We start from the raw sequence: 20917 nt of genomic DNA, 5'->3' as shown, positions 1-20917 counted from the left end.
AAGAGAGGCACAGAAATTGGCCCCAAACTGTGGGTTTGCCTGCTGTTTACAGTCCAACAGAGGAGATGCCAGAGGTGCTGTAGCGTAGCATCCATGCTTGGTTGGGGGCTGGCCTCTCCCATCAGTATTGCCCCTGTATTGTTCGATAGTTGGAATGATAGGCTGGAATAAACCATCAATTTGTGGAAATTGTTACTCAGGGCCTTGGACTAAAAAATGTGTTTTCTTTCATTTTCTTTCTTGCTATTTTGAATGCACGTGTATGTTTTGCATGCTGGCTTATTTGGCTGTATTCATGTATGGTTGAGTAATAATTAACCTCAATTTGATTTGAAATGTCTGAGAAATTGTGATTGCTGAAACAGATGGCAAGTAGTTGTGGATATCTGGATACAATTTGATCAGTGATTTGGAACAGTAAATCATTTTGATTGTTTTCAAAATGTAAGGTAGAATTTCATCTGGAGATAATGTAGAATAATTTGAAGCCAAAGATATTTGGTAAGGATGTAAGTGTATCTATAGAAGCAAATCTTTGTGGATGCTTTATCAGAAGCAACAGTCGTGATGAAAGTTCACTGCTGTGGAATTTACTCTGTACAATGTTGTAGCAAAATGAAGAAAGACCTCCTGACATTTGGCAATCAGTCTTAATGCAACCTAGTATTTGCATCTTCCAAATGAAACAAGACTAAAGTTTTGCCTTTTTAATAGAAGTGTTAAAATATACCTGGTTATGGGCTATTAGAGTAAGGGGAATTATGAGGCTACCTATCAGGCAGGAAATTGGAAGCTTAAATTGGGAACAGATGTTCTCAGGGAAAAGTACAGAAGAAATGTGGCAAATGTTCAGGGGATATTTGTGTGGAGTTCTGCATAGGTACGTTCTAATGAGACGGAAGTTATGGTAGGGTACAAAGGCTGTAATAAATTTAGTCAAGAAGAAAAGAAAAGCTTACAAAAGGTTCAGAGAACTAGGTAATGTTAGAGATCTAGAAAATTACAGTTGGTCCTCCTTATCCGCGGGGGGATTGGTTCTGAGAACCCCGCGGATACCAAAAATCGCGATGCTCAAGTCCCTTATTTAACCTGGCTTAGTGAGGTGGTCTTTAGGACCTAGCGGAACCCCGGACTTTATTTAACAAGCTCAGTGCGGTGGAAATTAGGCCCTGGTGGTGCAGCTCTCAATCCACAGTGTTTCTGTTCACGAAAATAATCACGAGCACGATTGAAAATAAGGTGGAAGTAATAAAGCGATCGGAAAGAGGTGCAACGCCATCAGTCATTAGAAAAGCGTTAGGCTACAGTCGGTCAATGAACAGAACAATTTTAATGGAGCATGTGAAAGGCCCTGCCCCGATGAAAGCTACAATTATTATTAAGCAGCATAGTGGTTTAATTATGGAAATATGTATGTTTCTTAAGTGTTTTATATGCATAGAAAGGTAAAATATGTACTATATACTAAGAAAAACGTTTGACTAACTGACGCTAAATATTACCAGATGTACTTGTTCCGACTTCAAATCCAACTAAACACGGACTCAGGAACAGAACTCGTTCATAACTCGGGGACTGCATGTACTTCTCAGTCATTTCTAGATTACTTATAATACCTATACAATGTAAATGCTATGTAAATAGTTGTTATACTGTATTGTTTAGGGAATAATGACAAGAAAAAATAGTTTGTACATGCTCAAATAATGAGTGCTGGAGAGAGAACTTCCAGGTTTTTTCCAATCTGTGGTTGGTTGAATCTGCGGATAAGGAGGGCCAACTGTATAGGGCTAACAGGAAGGAGCTTAAGAAGGAAATCAGGAGAGCCAGAAGGGGCCATGAGAAGGCCTTGGTGGGCAGGATTAAGGAAAACCCCACAACATTCTACAAGTATGTGAAGAGCAAGAGGATAAGATGTGAAAGGATAGGACCTATCAAGTATGACAGTGGGAAAGTGTGTATGGAACCAGAAGAAATAGCAGAGGTACTTAATGAATACTTTACTTCAGTTTTCACTATGGAAAATGATCTTGGTGATTGTAGTGATGACTTTCAGCAGACTGAAAAGCTTGAGCATGTAGATATTAAGAAAGAGGATGTGCTGGAGCTTTTGGAAAGCATCAAGTTGGATAAGTTGCCGGGACTGGGTGAGATCAAGCCAAGTCAATTTTATTGTCATTTTGACCATAACTGCCATGTACAGTACATAGTAAAAATGAGACAACGTTTTTCAGGACCATGGTGTTACATGACAAAGTACAAAAATCTAGACTGAACTAGGTAAAAAACAACACAGAGAAAAAAAACCAACTACACTAGACTACAGACCTACCCAGGACTGCATAAAGTGCACAAAACAGTGCAGGGATTACAATAAATAATAAACAGGACAATAGGGCAGTAAGGTGTCAGTCCAGGCTCTGGGTATTGAGGAGTCTAATAGCTTGAGGAAGAAACTATTACATGGTCTGGTCGTGAGAGCCCGAATGCTTCGGTGCCTTTTCCCAGACGGCAGGAGGGAGAAGAGTTTGTATGAGGGGTGCGTGGGGTCCTTCATAATGCTGTTTGCTTTACGGATGCAGCATGTAGTGTAAATGTCCGTGATGGCGGGAAGAGAGACCCCGATTATCTCAGCTGAACTTACTATCCGCTGCAGGGTCTTGTGATCCGAGATGGTGCAATTTCTGAACCAGGCTGTGATGCAACTGCTCAGGATGCTCTCAATACAACCCCTGTAGAATGTGATGAGGATGGGGGTGTGGAAGATGGACTTTCCTCAGCCTTCACAGAATGTAGAGAACCTGCTGGGCTTTCTTTGCTATGGAGCTGGTGTTGAGGGATCGGGTGAGATTCTCTGCCAGGTGAACACCAAGAAATTTGGTGCTCTTAACAATCTCTACCGTGGATCGGTCGATGTTCAGCAGGGAGTGGTCACTCCGTGCCCTCCTGAAGTCAACAGCCATCTCTTTTGTTCAAATTCAGAGACAGGTTGTTGGCTCTGCGCCAGTCTGTTAGCTGCTGTACCTTTTCTCTCTAAGCTGACTCATCGTTCTTGCTGATGAGACCCACCACAGTCATGTCTTCGGCGAACTTGATGATGTGGTTCGAGCTGTGTGTTGCAGTACAGCCGTGGGTCAGCAGAGTGGACAGCAGTAGACTGAGCACACAGCCCTGTGGGGCCCCATGTTCAGTGTGATGGTGTTGGAGATGCTGCTCCCGATTTGGTCTGACTGAGGTCTCCCAATCAGAAAATCTAGGATCCAGTTGCAGAGGGAGGTGTTCAGGCCCAGTAGGCTCAGCTTTCCAATCAGTTTCTGAGGGATGATTGTGTTGAATGCTGAACTGAAGTCTATGAATAGCATCCGAACGTATATGTCGTTCTTGTCCAGGTGGGTTAGGGCCAGATGGAGGGTGATGGCAATGGTGTCTGTTGAGCGGTTGGGACAGTTGAGATGTAGCCCAGGCTACTGTGGGAGGCAAGGGAAGAGATTGCTGAGCCTCTGGCGATGATCTTTGAATTATCAATGGGGGTGGGAGAGGTTCCGGAGGATGGGAGGGTTGCAGATGTTGTTCCTTTATTCAAGAAAGGGAGTAGAGGTAGCCGAGGAACTTATAGACCAGTGTGTCTTACTTCAGTGGTTGGTAAGTTGATGGAGAAGATCCTGAGAGGCAGGACTTATGAGCATATGGAGAGGCATAATATGATTAGGAATAGTCAGCATGGCTTTGTCAAGGGCAGATCGTGCCTTATGAGCCTGATTGAATTTTTTGAGGATGTGACTAAACAAGTTGATGAAAGGAGCAATAGATGTAGTGTATGTGCATTTCAGTAATGCATTTGATAAGGTACCCCATCGAAGGTTTATTGAGTAAATAAGGAGGCATGGGATCCAAGGGGACATTGCTTTGTGGATCCAGAACTGGCTTGCCCACAGAAGGCAAAGAGTGGTTGTAGATGGGTCATATTCTGCATGGAGGTCAGTGACCAGTGGTGTGCCTCGGGGATCTGTTCTGGGACCCATGCTCTTTGTGATTTTTATAAATGACCTGGATGAGGAAGTGGAAGGATGGGTTAGTCAGTTTGCTGATGACACAAAGGTTGGAGGTGTTGTGGACAGTGTGGAGGGCTATCAGAGGTTACAGCAGGACATTGATAGGATGCAAAACTGGGCTGAGAAGTGGCAGATGAAGTTCAACCCAGGTAAGTGTGAAGTGGTTCATTTTGGTAGGTCAAGTATGATGGTACAATATAGTAAAAATGGTAAGACTCTTGGTAGTGTGGAGGATCAGAGGGATTTTGGGGTCCGAGTCCATAGGACACTCAAAGCAGCTGCACAAGTTGATTCTGTGATGAAGAAGGCGTATGGTGTATTGGCCTTCATCAATCATGGAATTGAATTTAGGAGCCGAGAGGTAATGTTGCAGCTATATAGGACTCTGGTCAGACCCCACTTGGAGCACTGTGCTCAGTTCTGGTCGCCTCACTAAAGGAAGGATGTGGAAGCCATAGAAAGGGTGCAGAGGAGATTTACAAGGATGTTGCCTGGATTGGGGAGCATGCCTTATGAAAACAGGTTGAGTGAACTCGGCCTTTTCTCCTTGGAGTGATGAAGGATGAGAGGTGACCTGATGGAGGTGTACAAGATGATGAGAGGCATTGATTGTGTGGATAGTCAGAGCCTTTTTCCCAGGGCTGACATGGTTGCCACAAGAGGACACAGGTTTAAGGTGCTGGGGAGTAGGTACAGAGGAGATGTCAGGGGTAAGTTTATTACTCAGAGAGTGGTGAGTGCATGGAATGGGCTCCCGACAACAGTGGTGGAGGCGGATACGATAGGGTCTTTTAAGAGACTTTTGGATAGGTACGTGGAGCTTAGAATAAAAAGGGCTATAGGTAAGCCTAGTAATTTCTAAGGTAGGGACATGTTCGGCAGAACTTTGTGGGCCAAAGGGCTTGTATTGTGCTGTAGGTTTTCTATGTTTCTATTTCGTACTGGTATTCCAACATGCTTTAATTTAAATGATTTTTAGCTATAAGTTTACAGATGGACATTAAGTTGCTTATCTCAAGACTGGTTGTATTGGCCAAGCCAATTGAGCTCAGCTGAGGTCTTCCATTCAGGGAGCCAGTTATCCTACCAGGAAGCCTGAAAGCTCTCTGCTTCATCTTTGAGCAGAATCAAGCTACCTGTGTTGTCATGCAATTGGGTGAATTTGTTTTCTGTTGAACAACATCTTCAACTCCACATTGTTCCCTCAGATCAAAGGTATTGCTGTGGGTCCAAGTTAGGTCTTTGTTTTTGTATGATACATTGATAGTCTTTCTTTGCTCCTACTCAAGACCCCTCCATCAGTGCTTGTATTTGTGCTGTTTCCTTCACTCAAAAAGAATTGGAAAAATTCTTAAATTTTAAAACTTGACCCTACACTCAGTTTCACATGATCTATTTTAGAGTCTTAACATTTCTTTAACTGCTTTGATTATCAAATTAGGAGAATGGAGTTGAGAGATAATACATCAAACATGATGGAATGACGGAACAGACTCAGTGGCCAAATGGCCTAATTCTGCTCCAATGTCTTATGGTCTTATACCAACTGGATGGCTTTGTTTACAATTAATCCTCAATGGCTTTGTCTATCCGATATTTGCTTTGTCCAATCTATCCCTCTCCTAAGCACTCTGCAAATTAAGATCAACTTGTTTTCTTGCTTTTCGGGTCCTGACAAAATGATCTTTACCTGAAATGTCGACTCTTTCACCTTTCACAGATACAGTTAATTATTCAGTATTTCCAGCATTTTCTATTTTTATTATTACATGATTTGACTATTTCTTAAATGGTTTTTTTTCCCAATACACACAAAGATCCTTTCATGTGTTAATGATATTTGTATGAAGAAACACTTCCAGGCATCATTGCTGAAATCATTTGTATTCTTAAATTGAACCTGAGCAAACTAGGTGAACAACCTTGCATCTAAAGGATGGATTGATAAACTAATACAACCAAAAAAAAGAATTCTCTATCTTAGCTAGAATTTACACAGTTAATAAAATATGTTTGCAACACGAAACAAAGCCTTGATTGTGAATATAATCATTTGGTGTAAAACAACTGTGAAACTAGAATCTGGTTAATTTAAAAGAACATTATTTTTTCTCTTGCTAGAAGCAGAAACACCAAGATGAAGTGCCAATCTGCAGCATTATTCTAGCTCCTGTGTGTTACCAACCAGCTAAAGTATGGCAATATGAGCAGTTGCAATCTTGCACAACTTTTGAAGATGCATCTCTTGGTAAATTACCCAAAATCTCCTGTTTCATTATGCCTCTATTTCATCCAGAGCTCCTTGTCTTTATTTTTTTTTAAAAGTTGCAACAGCATCATTTGAGATGAGCCAATTCGTATGACTATGAAGCTAATAACATGCATCAAATAATTGTACTGGTTTCTCACAATGGTAAATGGTTCAAAGTATTTACTCAACTATTTTAGAATACTTTATAAAATGATGTAGCAACCTGTTAATATACGTAAACGTTGGATAATTTTAAACCCTAGTTCAAGGGTTCCCAACCTTTTTAATGCTATGGACCACTATCATTAACCGAGGAGTCAGTGGGACCCCAGGTTGGGAACCCCTGCCCTAGATGGCCGTGACATTGCTTTCATGAATCATATATTATCAAGCAAGGAAAGGCATACTCAAGAACTAGGTATTGCACTCATTATTTGGGTATATTCTGCCGTACTTGATATTAAAGGAATAACTGGGTAAGCAGTAATTGCATCATTGGATTACACTTTCTTTTGTAAGATCTTACTTAGTAGTTGAAAATAATGTCACAGTAGTGCCATGGTTAATGTAAAGCTGTTACTGTGCCACTGTTGTCTGTAAGGAGTTTATACATTCTCCTCGTAACTTAAAAGCTTTCCACTATTCAAAGACAAACGGGTTAGTAGGTTAATTGGTGATATGGGTATAATTAAGTGAGACGGGCTTGTTGGACTGGAAGGATCTTTTACCGTGCTGTATCTTCCAATAAATAAAAATAAGTATAAATAATATTGATAATTATGATACAAAGTTATTTTGTGTTAATTATATCTATGTGTTTATCATAGAACATCTATCTAACTCTTGAAATGTATAAAGCATCCTTTTGAATTGATTATCAATTTTATAAATAAAAATCAATAATGGAACTACTCCACAGGAGTTTTGGGGGGGAGAAAACATTTTGGGGGAAGAAACAAAAGAGTTAAACATTTCAAGACTAAGATCCTATGTCAGAACTGTTTCTCTCCACAGGGGCTGCCGGTATCCTTGTATTTATTTTAGATTCTAGCATCTCTTGTCTTTCTGTACTTTTTATGTGCTTAAGTAAGCCAGAATGCTGGAATTGCTGGAAATTTGAAATATTAATAGAAAATTATGAAAGCATATCGCAGGTCTAATACCAGCAGACCCACCATCTGCAGAGGTTATATCAGTTTGTTTCAGGTCAGTATTTTTTCTTGTAGGCAATGATTGCTTAAAGATTCATGATAGTGTACTGTCATTTCCAGGACATAAGTGCAATAGAGAATGAAATACAATAAATATAACTACACTAGTTAGATTGATTGTACAGTATGTCCATAAAGTAACACTAGGCACAGGAGGGTCTGTACAAAGGGTGATACTGGCAGAACATGTTAAAGTCTTACTGCTTGGGGAAAGTACCTGCTTTTGATTCTGGTAATCCTGGCATGGATGCGATGTAGCTTCCTCCCTAATCTGAATCCAGCAAATGATCCATGAGCAGGGTGAGGTGGGGATCCTTCATGATGTTACTGGACCTTTTCTGGCATGCTTCTGTATACACAGTACGTCTTTGATGGCGGGATAGGCTGATACCAGTGATGCACTGGAGAGTTTTGACTGCTCATGGAGGCTTTCAGTCCACGCAGGGCAATTTCCATAAGAAGCAGTGATGCAGCTTATTAGGATGTTCTCCAATGTGCATCTGTAGAAGCATGTGAGTACAGTTGTGCGTAGTCCAGCCCCCTTCAGCCTCAGAAAGTAAAAGAGTTGATGAGCATTCCTGATTGTATAAGATGTGTTCTGGGAGCATGAGAGGCTGTGTGGGATCTGTGCCTCTAAGACTATAAATCATTTCCTTTTGTGTTTTCTGGCCTCTTTCCTGTCTATTTACCCTCTCTACATTCTCGCTCTGTTTAGTGTGACCTCCCACTTTACCCTGTACCCCTTACATCCGTACTTCCTCAGCCCATTGTGAAGAATTTATTTTTGAACTGCTGATCTGAAGAATGAAGAATGTTGAAGCTTGTTCCTTAAATGAAAGAAAAATGCTTATTTAGCTGTCTTAATCCAACAAAACATACTTATTTGATTCCCTAATTCCACCTCAGACCTCATTCTGCACATAACGCACCATTTGTTTTTAATTTAGTGTATATCTTTGACTAAAATGAGCTTTTCTAAATGAAGTCATGCCATTACTTGCATGATGTAATGTTCCTATTGAATGTGCAGGAGGCCACAGATTGACTGGAATGAAAACTGGATGGAAGATTAAAGTGGCTGGCAAATAGTAATGCAGGGTCACTCCTGCAAACTGAATGCAGGTACTCCACAAGTCAATTGTTTTTGGGTTCTTCAGTGTAAAACGGATCATTTATGTGAACAGTAAGTGTGGCACACTAAGTTGGAGATCTAGAAGACTTTGGGTTTGCGAATGGTGGGGAAAGAAAAGATGGAAAAACAGATGTTGATAGAGAAGTGGTTGGTGACTTCCGAATCAATTAAGGAAATGCTTTGGGATGGATTTCCTTGGAGAGGCAGATAGATGACACAGAACATGCACCATTAGTTACCAGTGGATATTATAATGACACAGATAGGTGCCTGGGGCCAGGTTCAGTATTCTGGTGGTCTCCAGCAAACTTATGTGGAACATGGGAAGTTTTGAAATCGTTCTAGAAGAATTTCAATGCCTCGTTAAGTTTGTCTTAATGTGTTACATGCTGGTAAATCTTCTCTCAATACATACACGTGCAAACGAAATGTTCTCCACTTTTTTCTTTATCTAGTACTGTTCACTGAGTTCTACTGATAATTTTTCCTCTTTTAAATTGCACGTAGTATATTGTGATGAAGGCGGATTTAAAGCATGTTGGCACAGTGTGGCCACATAAGGTTTGGTGATATGTGCGTGTGCGTGTGCGTGTGCGTGCGCGTGCGCGTGCGCCCCAAAAGAGAATGAAGGTTGGGTTATTGAGAGGCCAGATGGGACTGTCCAAAACAATGTTAGTATTTAGAATGAAACTTATTGGGAGAAATTGAATAGAGAAAGGTGAAAGAAAAGGCAGTTTGTAGATTTTAAGAAAGAGGAGGAATTGGGCCCATTCAAGTGAGGTAGTAAGGGTGAGTGACAGAAATGAATAAGATGTAAAGTGGAATGGTAAAGGCTGGGAAGGAATTGCTGCAGGGAATAGCATGAAGGGGCACATATTGATGAAATTAAGAAAACTGTAAGCCTGGGTTCTAGGATGGTTCTGTTATTAAGACATTTTATAAAAGTAAGTTAAGAACTTTGCAAAATTCTTGAAAATTTGTTACAGTAATTATATTAACCTAAAAGCTGGTTTTTAAAGTGCATAGGTGGTAATCCCTAATTTTTTTCTTTTCTATTTTAAGAATACCCTGTAATAACTTGCACCTCCTAATGTAATGATCGGTTTCACAGAATGATTGAATGAAAGACAAATTCTGGCCATGACTGGAGATAATAAATGGTGAAAATACTGAGTTTTGAGAAGTAGAGATGGCGAAATAACTCGGGTATTAAAAGAAATAAGGGATTGGATTAACCTGCACTTGGAAAGATGGAGATTAATCAAAAATAAATAAGATGACGTTGTTTGGAGTGGGGAGGGTGAATTATTTGATTAAGTAACAACAGAGGGCAGTGCAGTTGCTGTAGAAGCAATGTTAATAACCTTATTGTTACAAATATTCATGATTTTTTTTTACATGATTTCATGTTGGTAGTGTTGTTGACTAGCTCGTGATAGTGAAGAGTATTGACTTCGAATGACATTAATCAGTTTTTAAAAGTAATTGTGAAATTAATCTTAAGTGTGAAGTGATGCATTTGGGGAGGACTAATACGGCCAGGACATAAACAGTAAATGATAGGACCCAAGGAAATATTTGGAAATCAAGAGATCTTGGTGTATAAATCCAAGTATTCATCAAGATGGCAATGCAGCTAAATAAGATGTGAAGAATACCTGCCTTTTTTGGACAAGACATTAAATATAAGAGCAAAGACATTCTGATGCAACTTTACAGAAATTGATTAGGCTACAGCTGAAGTACTGTCCCAGCCTAAAGAAAGAACATGAAGGAAAGTGTGCAGAAAAAATCTGGATATTGCCTGGGCTGGTCCACTTCAGTTATAGGGAATGACTTGACGGGCTGAATTTTTTTTCCCTCCATTAGCAGTGGAGACTGAGGGGTAACCTGCTTGAGATATGTAATATTATATGGGAGCATAGATAGTAAAAATGATTGAAAACAGTTTCCCACAGCAGAGGTGGCTAAATCATGAAAACATCGGTTTTAGGTAAGCGTTAACAGTTTTAGAGGGGAAGTGGGTTTTAACCCAGAGTAGTCGGAATTTGGAATGCACTGCCTACCTGAATGGACGATGTAGGCAGATACTGTGTTTAATATGTTTCTCGATAAGTGCTTGAGTTGTAAATGCATGAAAGTTTACAGACCAATACCTGATAAAATGGGATTAGTATAGATGGGTACTAGATGACTGGTATGTTGGGCTGAAAGACTTGTTTCTGTTCTTATGACTCTGTATAAAATGCTTAAATAATAATGTTCAGGTTATGAAAAAGTCTTTTGGAAGTCCCTACTCTTATGTACTTTTTAATCTATTGGGATTAGAATTCATTATGTTTTTTGAACCACAAAAATATATCCAGCAAATCATCTAGTTGATTCAATATTTCAGTTTGCCTCATAAAAGTTGAGAAAGGAAACAAGTTTTAAGATACAATTAAATGATGGAAAAAAGAAAACAAAAGGAAAATCTGCAATAGGTCAGTGTTGAGATTGAATGACTGAAGGGATGATAAAAGTGCAAAAGAGAAGTAATGGGTCAAGATATATTGCGCTGGTCTAGAAGAAATCTAAATGAAAGAAGCAAAAATAGTACCAATGGAAGAAATTTGAAATAAAAGTAGAAATGTGGGAATTAACTCATTTTCTAAAATTGTTGAACTCTTGAGTTCATAAGGTTGCAGCATGGTTGGTCAGAAAGTATGGGTGATGTGCTTCAGTCTTTTGGCACAGTAGTGCAGTTGGTAAAGATACTACCTAACTGCATCAACCACCTAGGATCTGTCAGTGCGGAGTGTTCTCCTGCATTGAGTTCCAGAGTTGTGAAATTATATTGTGGCTTTATAAAACTCTGGGTAAGTTGCATCTCGTGTATTGCATTCAGTTTTGGTCATCCCATTATAGTTGGGATGTGGATGCTTTGGAGAAGGTGTAGAAAAGGTTTACCACAATGCAGTGTGGATGAGAGGACGTGCTATAATGAGAGGTTGGGCAATATAGGGTTGTTTTCTCTGGCGTGGCAGAGGGTGAGGGAAGTCCTGATAGAAGTTTGTAAGCTCTATACCTATGATTGTGTGGCTAGGTACAGCTCGTGTCATATTTAAGTTTGTTGATTACACCACTGTTGTTAGCTGAATCAGAAGTAGTGACAAATTGTCAGGAGGGAGATTGAAAATGTGGTTAAATGGTGCCATTACAGCAACCACCTCCTCAACATCAGCAAAACCATATACCAATTACAGCATGGAAACAGGCCATCTCGGCCCTTCTAGTCCCGCTTACTCTCACCTAATCCCACTAACCCGCACTCAGCCCATAACCCTCCATTCCTTTCCTGTCCATCTACCTATCCAATTTTGCTTTAAATGACAATACCAAACCTGCCTCTACCACTTCTACTGGAAGCTCATTCCACACAGCTACCACTCTCTGAGTAAAGAAATTCCCCCTCATGTTACCCTTAAACTTTTGCCCCCTAAGTCTCAACTCATGTCCTCTTGTTTGAATCTCCCCTACTCTCAATGGAAAAAGCCTATCCACGTCAACTATCTATCCCGCTCATAATTTTAAATACCTCTATCAAGTCCCCTCTCAACCTTCTACGCTCCAATGAATAAAGACCTAACTTGTTCAACATTCCCTGTAACTTAGGTGCTGAAACCCAGGTAACATTCTAGTAAATCTTCTCTGTATTCTCTGTATTTTGTTGAGATTTTTCCTGTAATTCGGTGACCAGAACTGTACACAATACTCCAAATTCGGCCTTACCAATGCCTTGTACAATTTTAACATTACATCCCAACTCCTATACTCAATGCTGTGATTTATAAAGGCCAACGTACCAAAAGCTTTCTTCACCACCCTATCCACATGAGATTCCATCTTCAGGGAACTATGCAACTATGTTGAAACCAATAGCTGATTATTGACTGCGGGAGGAAAAAGCTGGAAATCCTTGAGCCATTTCTCATTAAGAGATTGGAAGTAGAGAGGGTGAGTAACTTTAAATTCCTTAGCATTATCGTATTGGAGAATCTGTCCTGGGACCAGCACAGAAGTGCCATCATTAAGAATGCACAACAGGATCTCTACTTGGAAGTTTGCATAGATTTGGCATGTCACCTAAAATTTTGACAAACTTCTATAGATGCACATTGGAGAGTATCCGAACTGATTGCATCACCGCCTGGTATGGAAGCTTCAAAGTCTAGGAATGGCAAAGTCTACAGAAGGTAGTAGATACAGCCCAATCCATCACAGGCAAAGCCCTCCCCACCATTGAGCACGTTTCCATGGAGTGCTGTCACAAGAAAGCAGCATCCATCATCAAAGAAGACCCACTGTCCAGGCCTGGCACACTTCTCATCAGCAGGTGATATAGAAGCCTTGGGTTCTCATCACCAGGTTAAGAGTTCAAATGTATGTCACCATATACTACCCAGAGATTAATTTACTTGTGGGCATTCATATTAAATGCAAAATAATAGTAGAATCAATGACAAACTACACACAACATAGGCAAACAACCGAAGTGCAAAAGACAAACTGCAAATATAAAAGAGATAATGGAAACAACCAAAATAATAATAAGCAAAAAATTATATCAAGAACATGAGATCAATAGTTCTTAAAAATGAGTCCATTTGATGTGGGAATAGTTCAGTGTTGGGATGAGTATAGTTGAATGAAGTTATCCCTTCTGGTTTAAGAACATGATGGTTGAGCAGTCAGGGACAGTTAGTGCCTTACAACTCATTTCATAACCTGAAGACTCCCTTTCAAGGGCTCTACAATTCATTCCAAGTATTTTTTTTATTTGTACAATTGGACTTTAGTACATTGGTTGTGTGTTAGTCATTGTTTATATTTTTAAGAAATTCTATTTTATTTATTTTCCTGAAAATACCTGCAAGAAAATGAATCTCTATGATGAAGTATATGCAATATGCACTTTGTTAACAAATTTACTTTGACTTTGAAATTCATAGGTTAGACAGCTGATAATCTTTTTCAGGGTTGAAATCTCTAATAACAGAGGCCATGCATTTAAGGTGAAGGGCAAAATTCAAAGGATATGTAGAAGTGGTGAATAACTGGAATGTACTGCCAGTAGTCATGGTGGAGGCAGGTATGATATAGGATCTTGAATAAGCATACAAAAATGCAGAGAATGCAGGAAATTGACCTATGTGCAGGCAGAAGAGATTAGTATAATTAGGCATTATTAGCTTAATTAGTTTGGGCCAAAGGGCTTGCTCCTAGGCTGAATTGTAAAATGTTCTTATGAAAGCTTGGATTTCCTTGGGTCCTTCAGCTTCTTCCTGTCCCAAAGATATACAGGTTGATTGGTTAATTAGATACTGTGAAATTCTTCTAATATGTAAATGAAGAATAGAACCCGGAAAAATGGATGGGAAGGCATTGAGGATAAAAATGAGATTAATTGTAAGTGGATGCTTAAAGGTCAACAATGACTCAGTGGGCTAGAGGACTGTTTCTGTGTTGTATTACTCTGAGCTTCATTGGACAATGTAAATGGAGAAATTGGAATGGAATGGAGAATTAATATGTCAAATAATTGGAAGCTTGGAGTCAGCATGGTATTGGATAAAATAATCATCCAATCTGGGTTGTTTTCTCAGTAGAGAGGAGCCTGCATCATGACCAGTAGATACCATAAACCACAAGAAAAAGGGGCACTGATTTACTGCGGATAACAAAAAATGTGGATTTTTTTTCTCCAGTTCTGCCAAAGGGTCTTGTCCCGAAACGTCAACTGTACTTTTTTTCCATAGGTGCTTCCTTGCCTGCTGAGCTTCTCCAGCATTTTGTGTGTGGTGCTTGGATACCATTTAAGCTTTTTTTTGTTGTACCCGATAACACCCCCTCCAAATAAATATAAATATGCCCTGCAGTGCTCTAAAAGCATCACTGTCTTTAGTGAACATATTAAAATGCTTAAGTACCAAAAAGGAAATTTTATTAGTTAACAAGCTCCTTCTATTGAATCTTACAAGCAGTGGCAAATTTTGAAATTGCAAAATGCAGATGTGTAAATATAAAAAGTTCTCTTCAGTTCAGCGCACAGCAGGAAGCTACTTGACACGAGATCTGGACAGTGAATACTGTATTTATACAATGATTGGTTTCTGGATGTGTAAATGCATGTGAATAATTTGTATGTGGTGGATAATGAGGAGAACTGAGTATCTGGCAAAGTGGAATTGGGGACTGGGTAATGATGGAGATGAAAAAGTTTCCTGCAGGAAGTGGCACCGTCAGAGCCTGAAGAGAAGAGATGTTTGATGGTGGCATTACTTGAAAGGGGGAGAATTGGACTTGGAGACCAGTTTAATGAAAGAAACAACATATTGTGGCTAACAAGGGGGGCATAGTTTTAAAGTGCTTGGAAGTAGGTACAAGGGGGATGACAGAGATAAGTTTTTTAACACAGATTGGTGGGTGCATGGAATGCACTGCCAGCGACAGTGGTAGAGGCAGATACAATAGGGTCTTTTAAGAGCTTATAAAAATAGTGGTAGGCAGCTTCTAGAGTAGGTTACATGGTTGGCACAACAGTGTGGGCCATACGGCCTATAATATGCTGTAGATTTTCATGTTCTATGTTTAAAGGAAGGGGAAAGAGTAAGTGTAGCAACATAGGAAATGGAACAAATTTGTTCAAGAACCTTAATCTAACCTAACAATGACCTTCCCTTTTATTTTTCTCTCCAGACTTTCAGCCGTTGCCTGCTACTTTACCTTTTATTTTCTTCAATTTTTTTCCAGTTTTGATGAAAAGTCATTAGATTTAAAATATTGTCTCTTTAAATATTTTCCTGCTGAGTTTTTCCAGAATATTCTATTTTTAATTTATTTCCAGCATGCAAGATATTTTGTTTTTATATGATTGGATGTTTGGATAACCAAGATACTTGTTCAGATGCTGTGCGTCTTCCCTTGCTTTCTTTAGGTTTATTTCATTTTCACCCAAAGAATACAAGGTTCTTCAAACAGAAATTACCTACATGTAAATATCTCACTCATTTAATTAATTCTCTTAGAGAATGTGAAAAGAATTTATAAATAGAAACAAAAACTTCAAGTCTGAAATGAAAAATATAACAACTTGACAGCATCTGAAAAAGACAAACAAGCTAACTTAAAGTTCTGACGAACTATAGATAATATATCAGAACTTTGGTTTAACTGAAGATAGACACCTGAAATAGTTTTTTAAGATACTAATAAACGTGAATTATTTTAATGATTTCTATTTTTATTATGTTGTTTATTTATTGGCTTTAATAGCACAATCTGTAAATGAGTGGGAGAAAAAGTAAGGAAAATAAAATTACAGTATTTAAGTGTGAATCCACTAAATGATGACATTTAGAACGCTCTGTATGTTTCAAACTGAAAATGCAGTATTAGCATGCAATTACACTTAAGCATTTAGAAAGGCAAATTCTGGTCTTTATTACAAGTGTACAAAGGGTAGAAGTTTTGCGACAATTATGTAAGACTTTGGTAAGACAACATCTGAACAACTGCAAACAATTTTGGTCTTATTTCAGGACATATGTTTCAGTGCATCCGATTCTGAAGGATCTGCCTGTATTGGCCTTACAGCAGAAAAAGGTTCACAGATTAACTCCTGAGATAAAGAAGAATTGAACTCTCAAAGAATATTATGATCACATTACAACATAGATTCTGAGCGAGCTTGATAGGGTTAATTGATAAAGGATGTTTCCCTTAGCCAGTGAATATTGAATGATAAGGCATGGTTTTGCCCATATTTTTTCCTCTTGTTTAGAAACATAGAATATCTACGCACAATACAGGCCCTTCGGCCCACAAAGCTGTGCCGAACACGTCCCTACCTTAGAAATTACTAGGCTTACCTATAGCCCTCTATTTTGCTAAGCTCCATGTACCTATCTAAAAGTCTCTTAAAAGACCCTATTGCATCTGCTTCCACCACCGTTGCCGCCAGCCCATTCCACACACTCACCACTCTCTGCATTTTAAAAAAAACTTATACCTGACATCTCCTCTGTATCTACTCCCCAGCACCATAAACTTGTGTCTTCTTGTGGCAACCATTTCAGCCCTGGGGAAAAATCCTCTGACTATCCACACAATCAATGCCTCTCATCATCTTGTACACTTCCATCAGGTCACCTCTCATCCTTTGTCGCTCCAAGGAGAAAAGGCTGAGTTCACTCAACCTATTCTCATAAGGCATGCTCCCCAATCCAGGAAACATCCTTGTAAATCTCCTCTGCAGCCTTTCTATGGCTTCCACATCCTTCCTGTACTGAGGCGACCAGAACTGAGCACAGTACTCCAAGTGGGGTCTGACCAGGGTCCTATATAGCTGCAACATTACCTCTCGGCTCCTAAATTCAATTCCACGATTGATGAAGGCCAATACACCATACGCCACCTTAACCACAGAGTCAACCTGTGCAGCTGCTGTCAGCGTCCTGTGGACTTGGACCCCAGGATCCCTCTGATCCTCCACACTGCCAAGAGTCTTATCATTAATACTATATTCTGCCATCATATTTGACCTACCAAAATGAACCACTTCACACTTATCTGGGTTGAATTCCATCTGCCACTTCTCAGCCCAATTTTGCATCCTATCAATGTCCTGCTGTAACCTCTGACAGCCCTCCACTCTATCCACATCACCTCCAACCTTTGTGTCATCAGCAAACTTATTAACCCATCCTTCCACTTCCTCATCCAGGTCATTTATAAAAATCATGAAGAGTAAGGGTCCCAGAACAGATCCATGAGGCACACCATTCTTTGCCTTCTGTGGGCAAGCCAGTTCTGGATCCACAAAGCAATGTCCCCTTGGATCCCATGCCTCTTTACTTTCTCAATAAGTTTTGCATGGGGTACCTTATCAAATGCCTTGGTGAAATCTATATATACTACGTCTACAGCTCTTCCTTCATCAATGTGTTTAGTCACATCCTCAAAGGCTTGTAAGGCATAACCTACCCTTTACAAAGCCATGCTGACTATTCCTAATCATATTATACCTCTCCAAATGTTCATAAATCCTGCCTCTCAGGATCTTCTCCATCAACTTACCAACCACTGAAGTAAGACTCACTGGTCTGTGATTTCCTGGGCTATCTCTACTCCCTTTCTTGAATAAAGGAACAACATCCGCAACCCTCCAATCCTCGGGAACCTCTCCCGTCCCCATTGATGATACAAAGCTCATTGCCAGAGGCTCAGCAATCTCCTCCCTTGCCTCCCACAGTAGCTTGGGGTACATTTCATCCAGTCCCAGCGACTTAACCAACTTGATGCTTTCCAAAAGCTCCAGCACATCCTCTTTCTTAATATCTACATGCTCAAGCTTTTCAGTCTGCTGCAAGTCATCACTAAGATCCTTTTCCATAGTGAATATTGAAGTAAAAGTATTCAGTAAGTACCTCCGCTATTTCCTCCGGTTCCATACACACTTTCCCACTGTCACATTTGATAGGTCCTATCCTTTCACATCTTATCCTCTTGCTCTTCACATACTTGTAGAATGCCTTGGGGTTTTCCTTAATTCTACCCGCCAAGGCCTTCTCATGGCCCCTTCTGGCTCTCCTAATTTCCTTTTTAAACTCCTTCCTAGTCGCTTTCTTCTAGTTCTCTTACATTACCTAGCTCTCTGAACCTTTTGTAAGCTTTTCTTCTTGACTAGATTTATTACAGCCTTTGTACACCACAGTTCCTGTACCCTACCATAACTTCCCTGTCTCATTGGAACGTACCTATACAGAGCTTTACACAAATATACCCTGAATATTTGCCACATTTCTTCCATACTTTTCCTGAGAACATCCGTTTCCAATTTAAGCCTCCAATTTCCTGCTGATAATTCCCCTTACTCCAATTAAACACTTTTCTAACTTGTCTGTTCTTCTCTCTCTCCAGTGCTATTGTAAAGGAGATAGAATTATGATCACTGTCTCCAAAATGCTCTCCCACTGAGAGATCTGACACCTGACCAGGTTCATTTCCCAATACCAAATCAAGTACAGCCTCTTCTCTTGTAGGCTGATCTACATACTGTGTCAAGAAACCTTCCTGAACACACTTGGCAAACTCCACCCCATCTAAACCCCTTGCTCTAGGGAGATACCAGTTGATATTTGGGAAATAAAAATATCCCATCGCAGCAACTCTTATTATTACACCTTTCCAGGATCTGTTTCCCTATCTGCTCCTCTATCCCTGTTACTATTGGGCAGCCTATAAAAAAAACACCCAGTAAAGTTATCGACCCCTTCCTGTTCCTAACCTCCACCCACAGAGACTCTGTAGACATTCCCTTCATGGCGTCCACCTTTTCTGCAGCTATGACACTGTCTGATCAACAGTGCCTTGCCCCCACCTCTTTTGCCTCCCTCCCTGTCCTTTCTGAAACATCTAAAACCCGGCACTTGAAGTAACTAGTCCTGTGCCTGAGCCATCCAAGTCTCTGTAATGGCCACCACATCATTTCTCCAAGTACTGATCCACGCTCTAAGCTCATCCGCTTTGTTCACAACACTTTGTTAGGAATTTCTTAAAGGATTGTTAATCTTTGGAAATTACTCCCACAGAGATCTATGAATGTTGAGTCTTAAGCTTGCTTATGCTGATATACATCTGGAATATAAAGAAATATTACATGGTTGTGAGATCAGGGAGAAAATGGAGTTGAAGCTATGTCTGGATCAGTCAAAATCCTTTGATTGGGAGCGCAAGCCTGAGACTGTAACACAGTTGTGCTTGTAATGCTGTTGAAATGTGACTTCATTTTGATTTCATTCATGTGCTGGATTATTTTGTAATTACTTTGTTTTTTTTTCTCTCTCTTGCAGACTTTATTATTACCTCACCTACTTGATTGTGCTTGTTTGAAATTTTGAAAAAGCTCTTCTGTATCTGTCAAGTTTGTACTTTTGTACTAAATTAATTCATCAGTAAAAGCTTTATTTAACCAGAGAATGGGGGGGAAAAAACTTATAGTGATTGTTAATTTATGCTTGGAATAAAATTGTCCAGTATATATTTATTTATGTAAAAGAATTTGTAATTTTTAATATATTCATGGAAAATAAAACCAAAGTTGCATCTATATTTGTTCAAAGATGGTTGTATTGTTATGGCAAAGAGTTTAGATTCAGTTTGTTGAAAGTTAAAATTACAGCTGATTATAGAAATTAAATACTATAAATGTAATGTGGTTTACCATCCAGAAAAAATGGTGCCAGAGAAACATAATTTAAGACTGTTTCAAGAATTATTTTTTAATATATCTTTTCTCATTTTGATTCGGTCTTGTAAGACCATAAAGTAGTTTTTAGGTGCAGAATTTATCCATTTGGCCCATTGAGCTTGCTCCACCATTTCATCAAGGCTGATCCATTTTCTCTCGCAGCCCCAATCAGCTGCCTTCTGCCTGTATCCCTTCATGCCCTGACTAGTCAAGAATCTATCAACCTCTGCCTTAAATATACTTAAAGACTTAGCCTCTACAGTCACCTGGTGCAATGAATTCCACAAATTCAACACTGTCTAAAGAATTTCCTTCCCATCTTCATTCTAAAAGGAAGCCCCTTTATTCTGAGGCTGTATCCTCTGGTCTTGGACTCTCCCACCAAAGGAAACATCCTATCTACATCTGCTCTATCAAGGCCTTTCAACGTTTGACAGGTTTCAATGATGTCACCCCCCCCCCCCCCCGCCCATTCTTCTGAATTCCTGTGAGTACAGGATGATAACCATCACACTCTTCGTAAAACAAGCCTTTCAATCCCGGAATTAATTTTGTGAGCCTCCTTTGACCCCAAGGATGTCAGCACATCCTTAGATAAGGGACCCAAAAGTGCTCACAATACTGTAAGTGAGGCCTTGACAGTGCTTTATAAAGCCTCAATATTTCATCTTTGTTTTTATATTGTCCTCTTGAAATGAATGCTACCCTCACTTTGCCTTCCTCAGAACAGATTAAACCTGTAGCTCAGATTTGCACCTCAGAGTTTGAATTTTCTCTCCATTTAGAAAATCTACATTTTTATTTCTTTTACCAGTGCAGGTAACACTTCCCTACATTGTATTTCATCTACCACTTCTTTGCCCACTCTCCTAATTTGTCTAAGTGCTTCTGTAGCCTCTGTTTCCTCAGCACTACCTGCCCTCTCATCTCTCTTCGTATTGTCTGCAAACACAACAAAGTCATGAGTTCTGTTAACCTAGT

At 39.7% G+C, this 20917-nt stretch overlaps 1 protein-coding gene across 1 annotated transcript in view; it reads left to right on the top strand.

Annotated features, from left to right (window-relative positions):
* Positions 1 to 20143, top strand: part of LOC140739538 (uncharacterized) — a 51408-nt gene extending 31265 nt beyond the window's left edge. Inside the window, exons 11-12 of the mRNA XM_073067938.1 lie at positions 6174 to 6300; positions 19539 to 20143. Coding sequence (XP_072924039.1) covers positions 6174 to 6300; positions 19539 to 19564 — 153 coding nt within the window. The 3' untranslated portion in view covers positions 19565 to 20143. The remainder of the gene's footprint in view (positions 1 to 6173; positions 6301 to 19538) is intronic.
* Positions 20144 to 20917: the final 774 nt, after the last annotated feature.

This window comes from Hemitrygon akajei, chromosome 15 (genome assembly GCF_048418815.1).
Source record: "Hemitrygon akajei chromosome 15, sHemAka1.3, whole genome shotgun sequence".
NCBI classification, from domain to species: domain Eukaryota; kingdom Metazoa; phylum Chordata; class Chondrichthyes; order Myliobatiformes; family Dasyatidae; genus Hemitrygon; species Hemitrygon akajei.
This window is presented reverse-complemented; position numbering and strand designations above follow the sequence as displayed.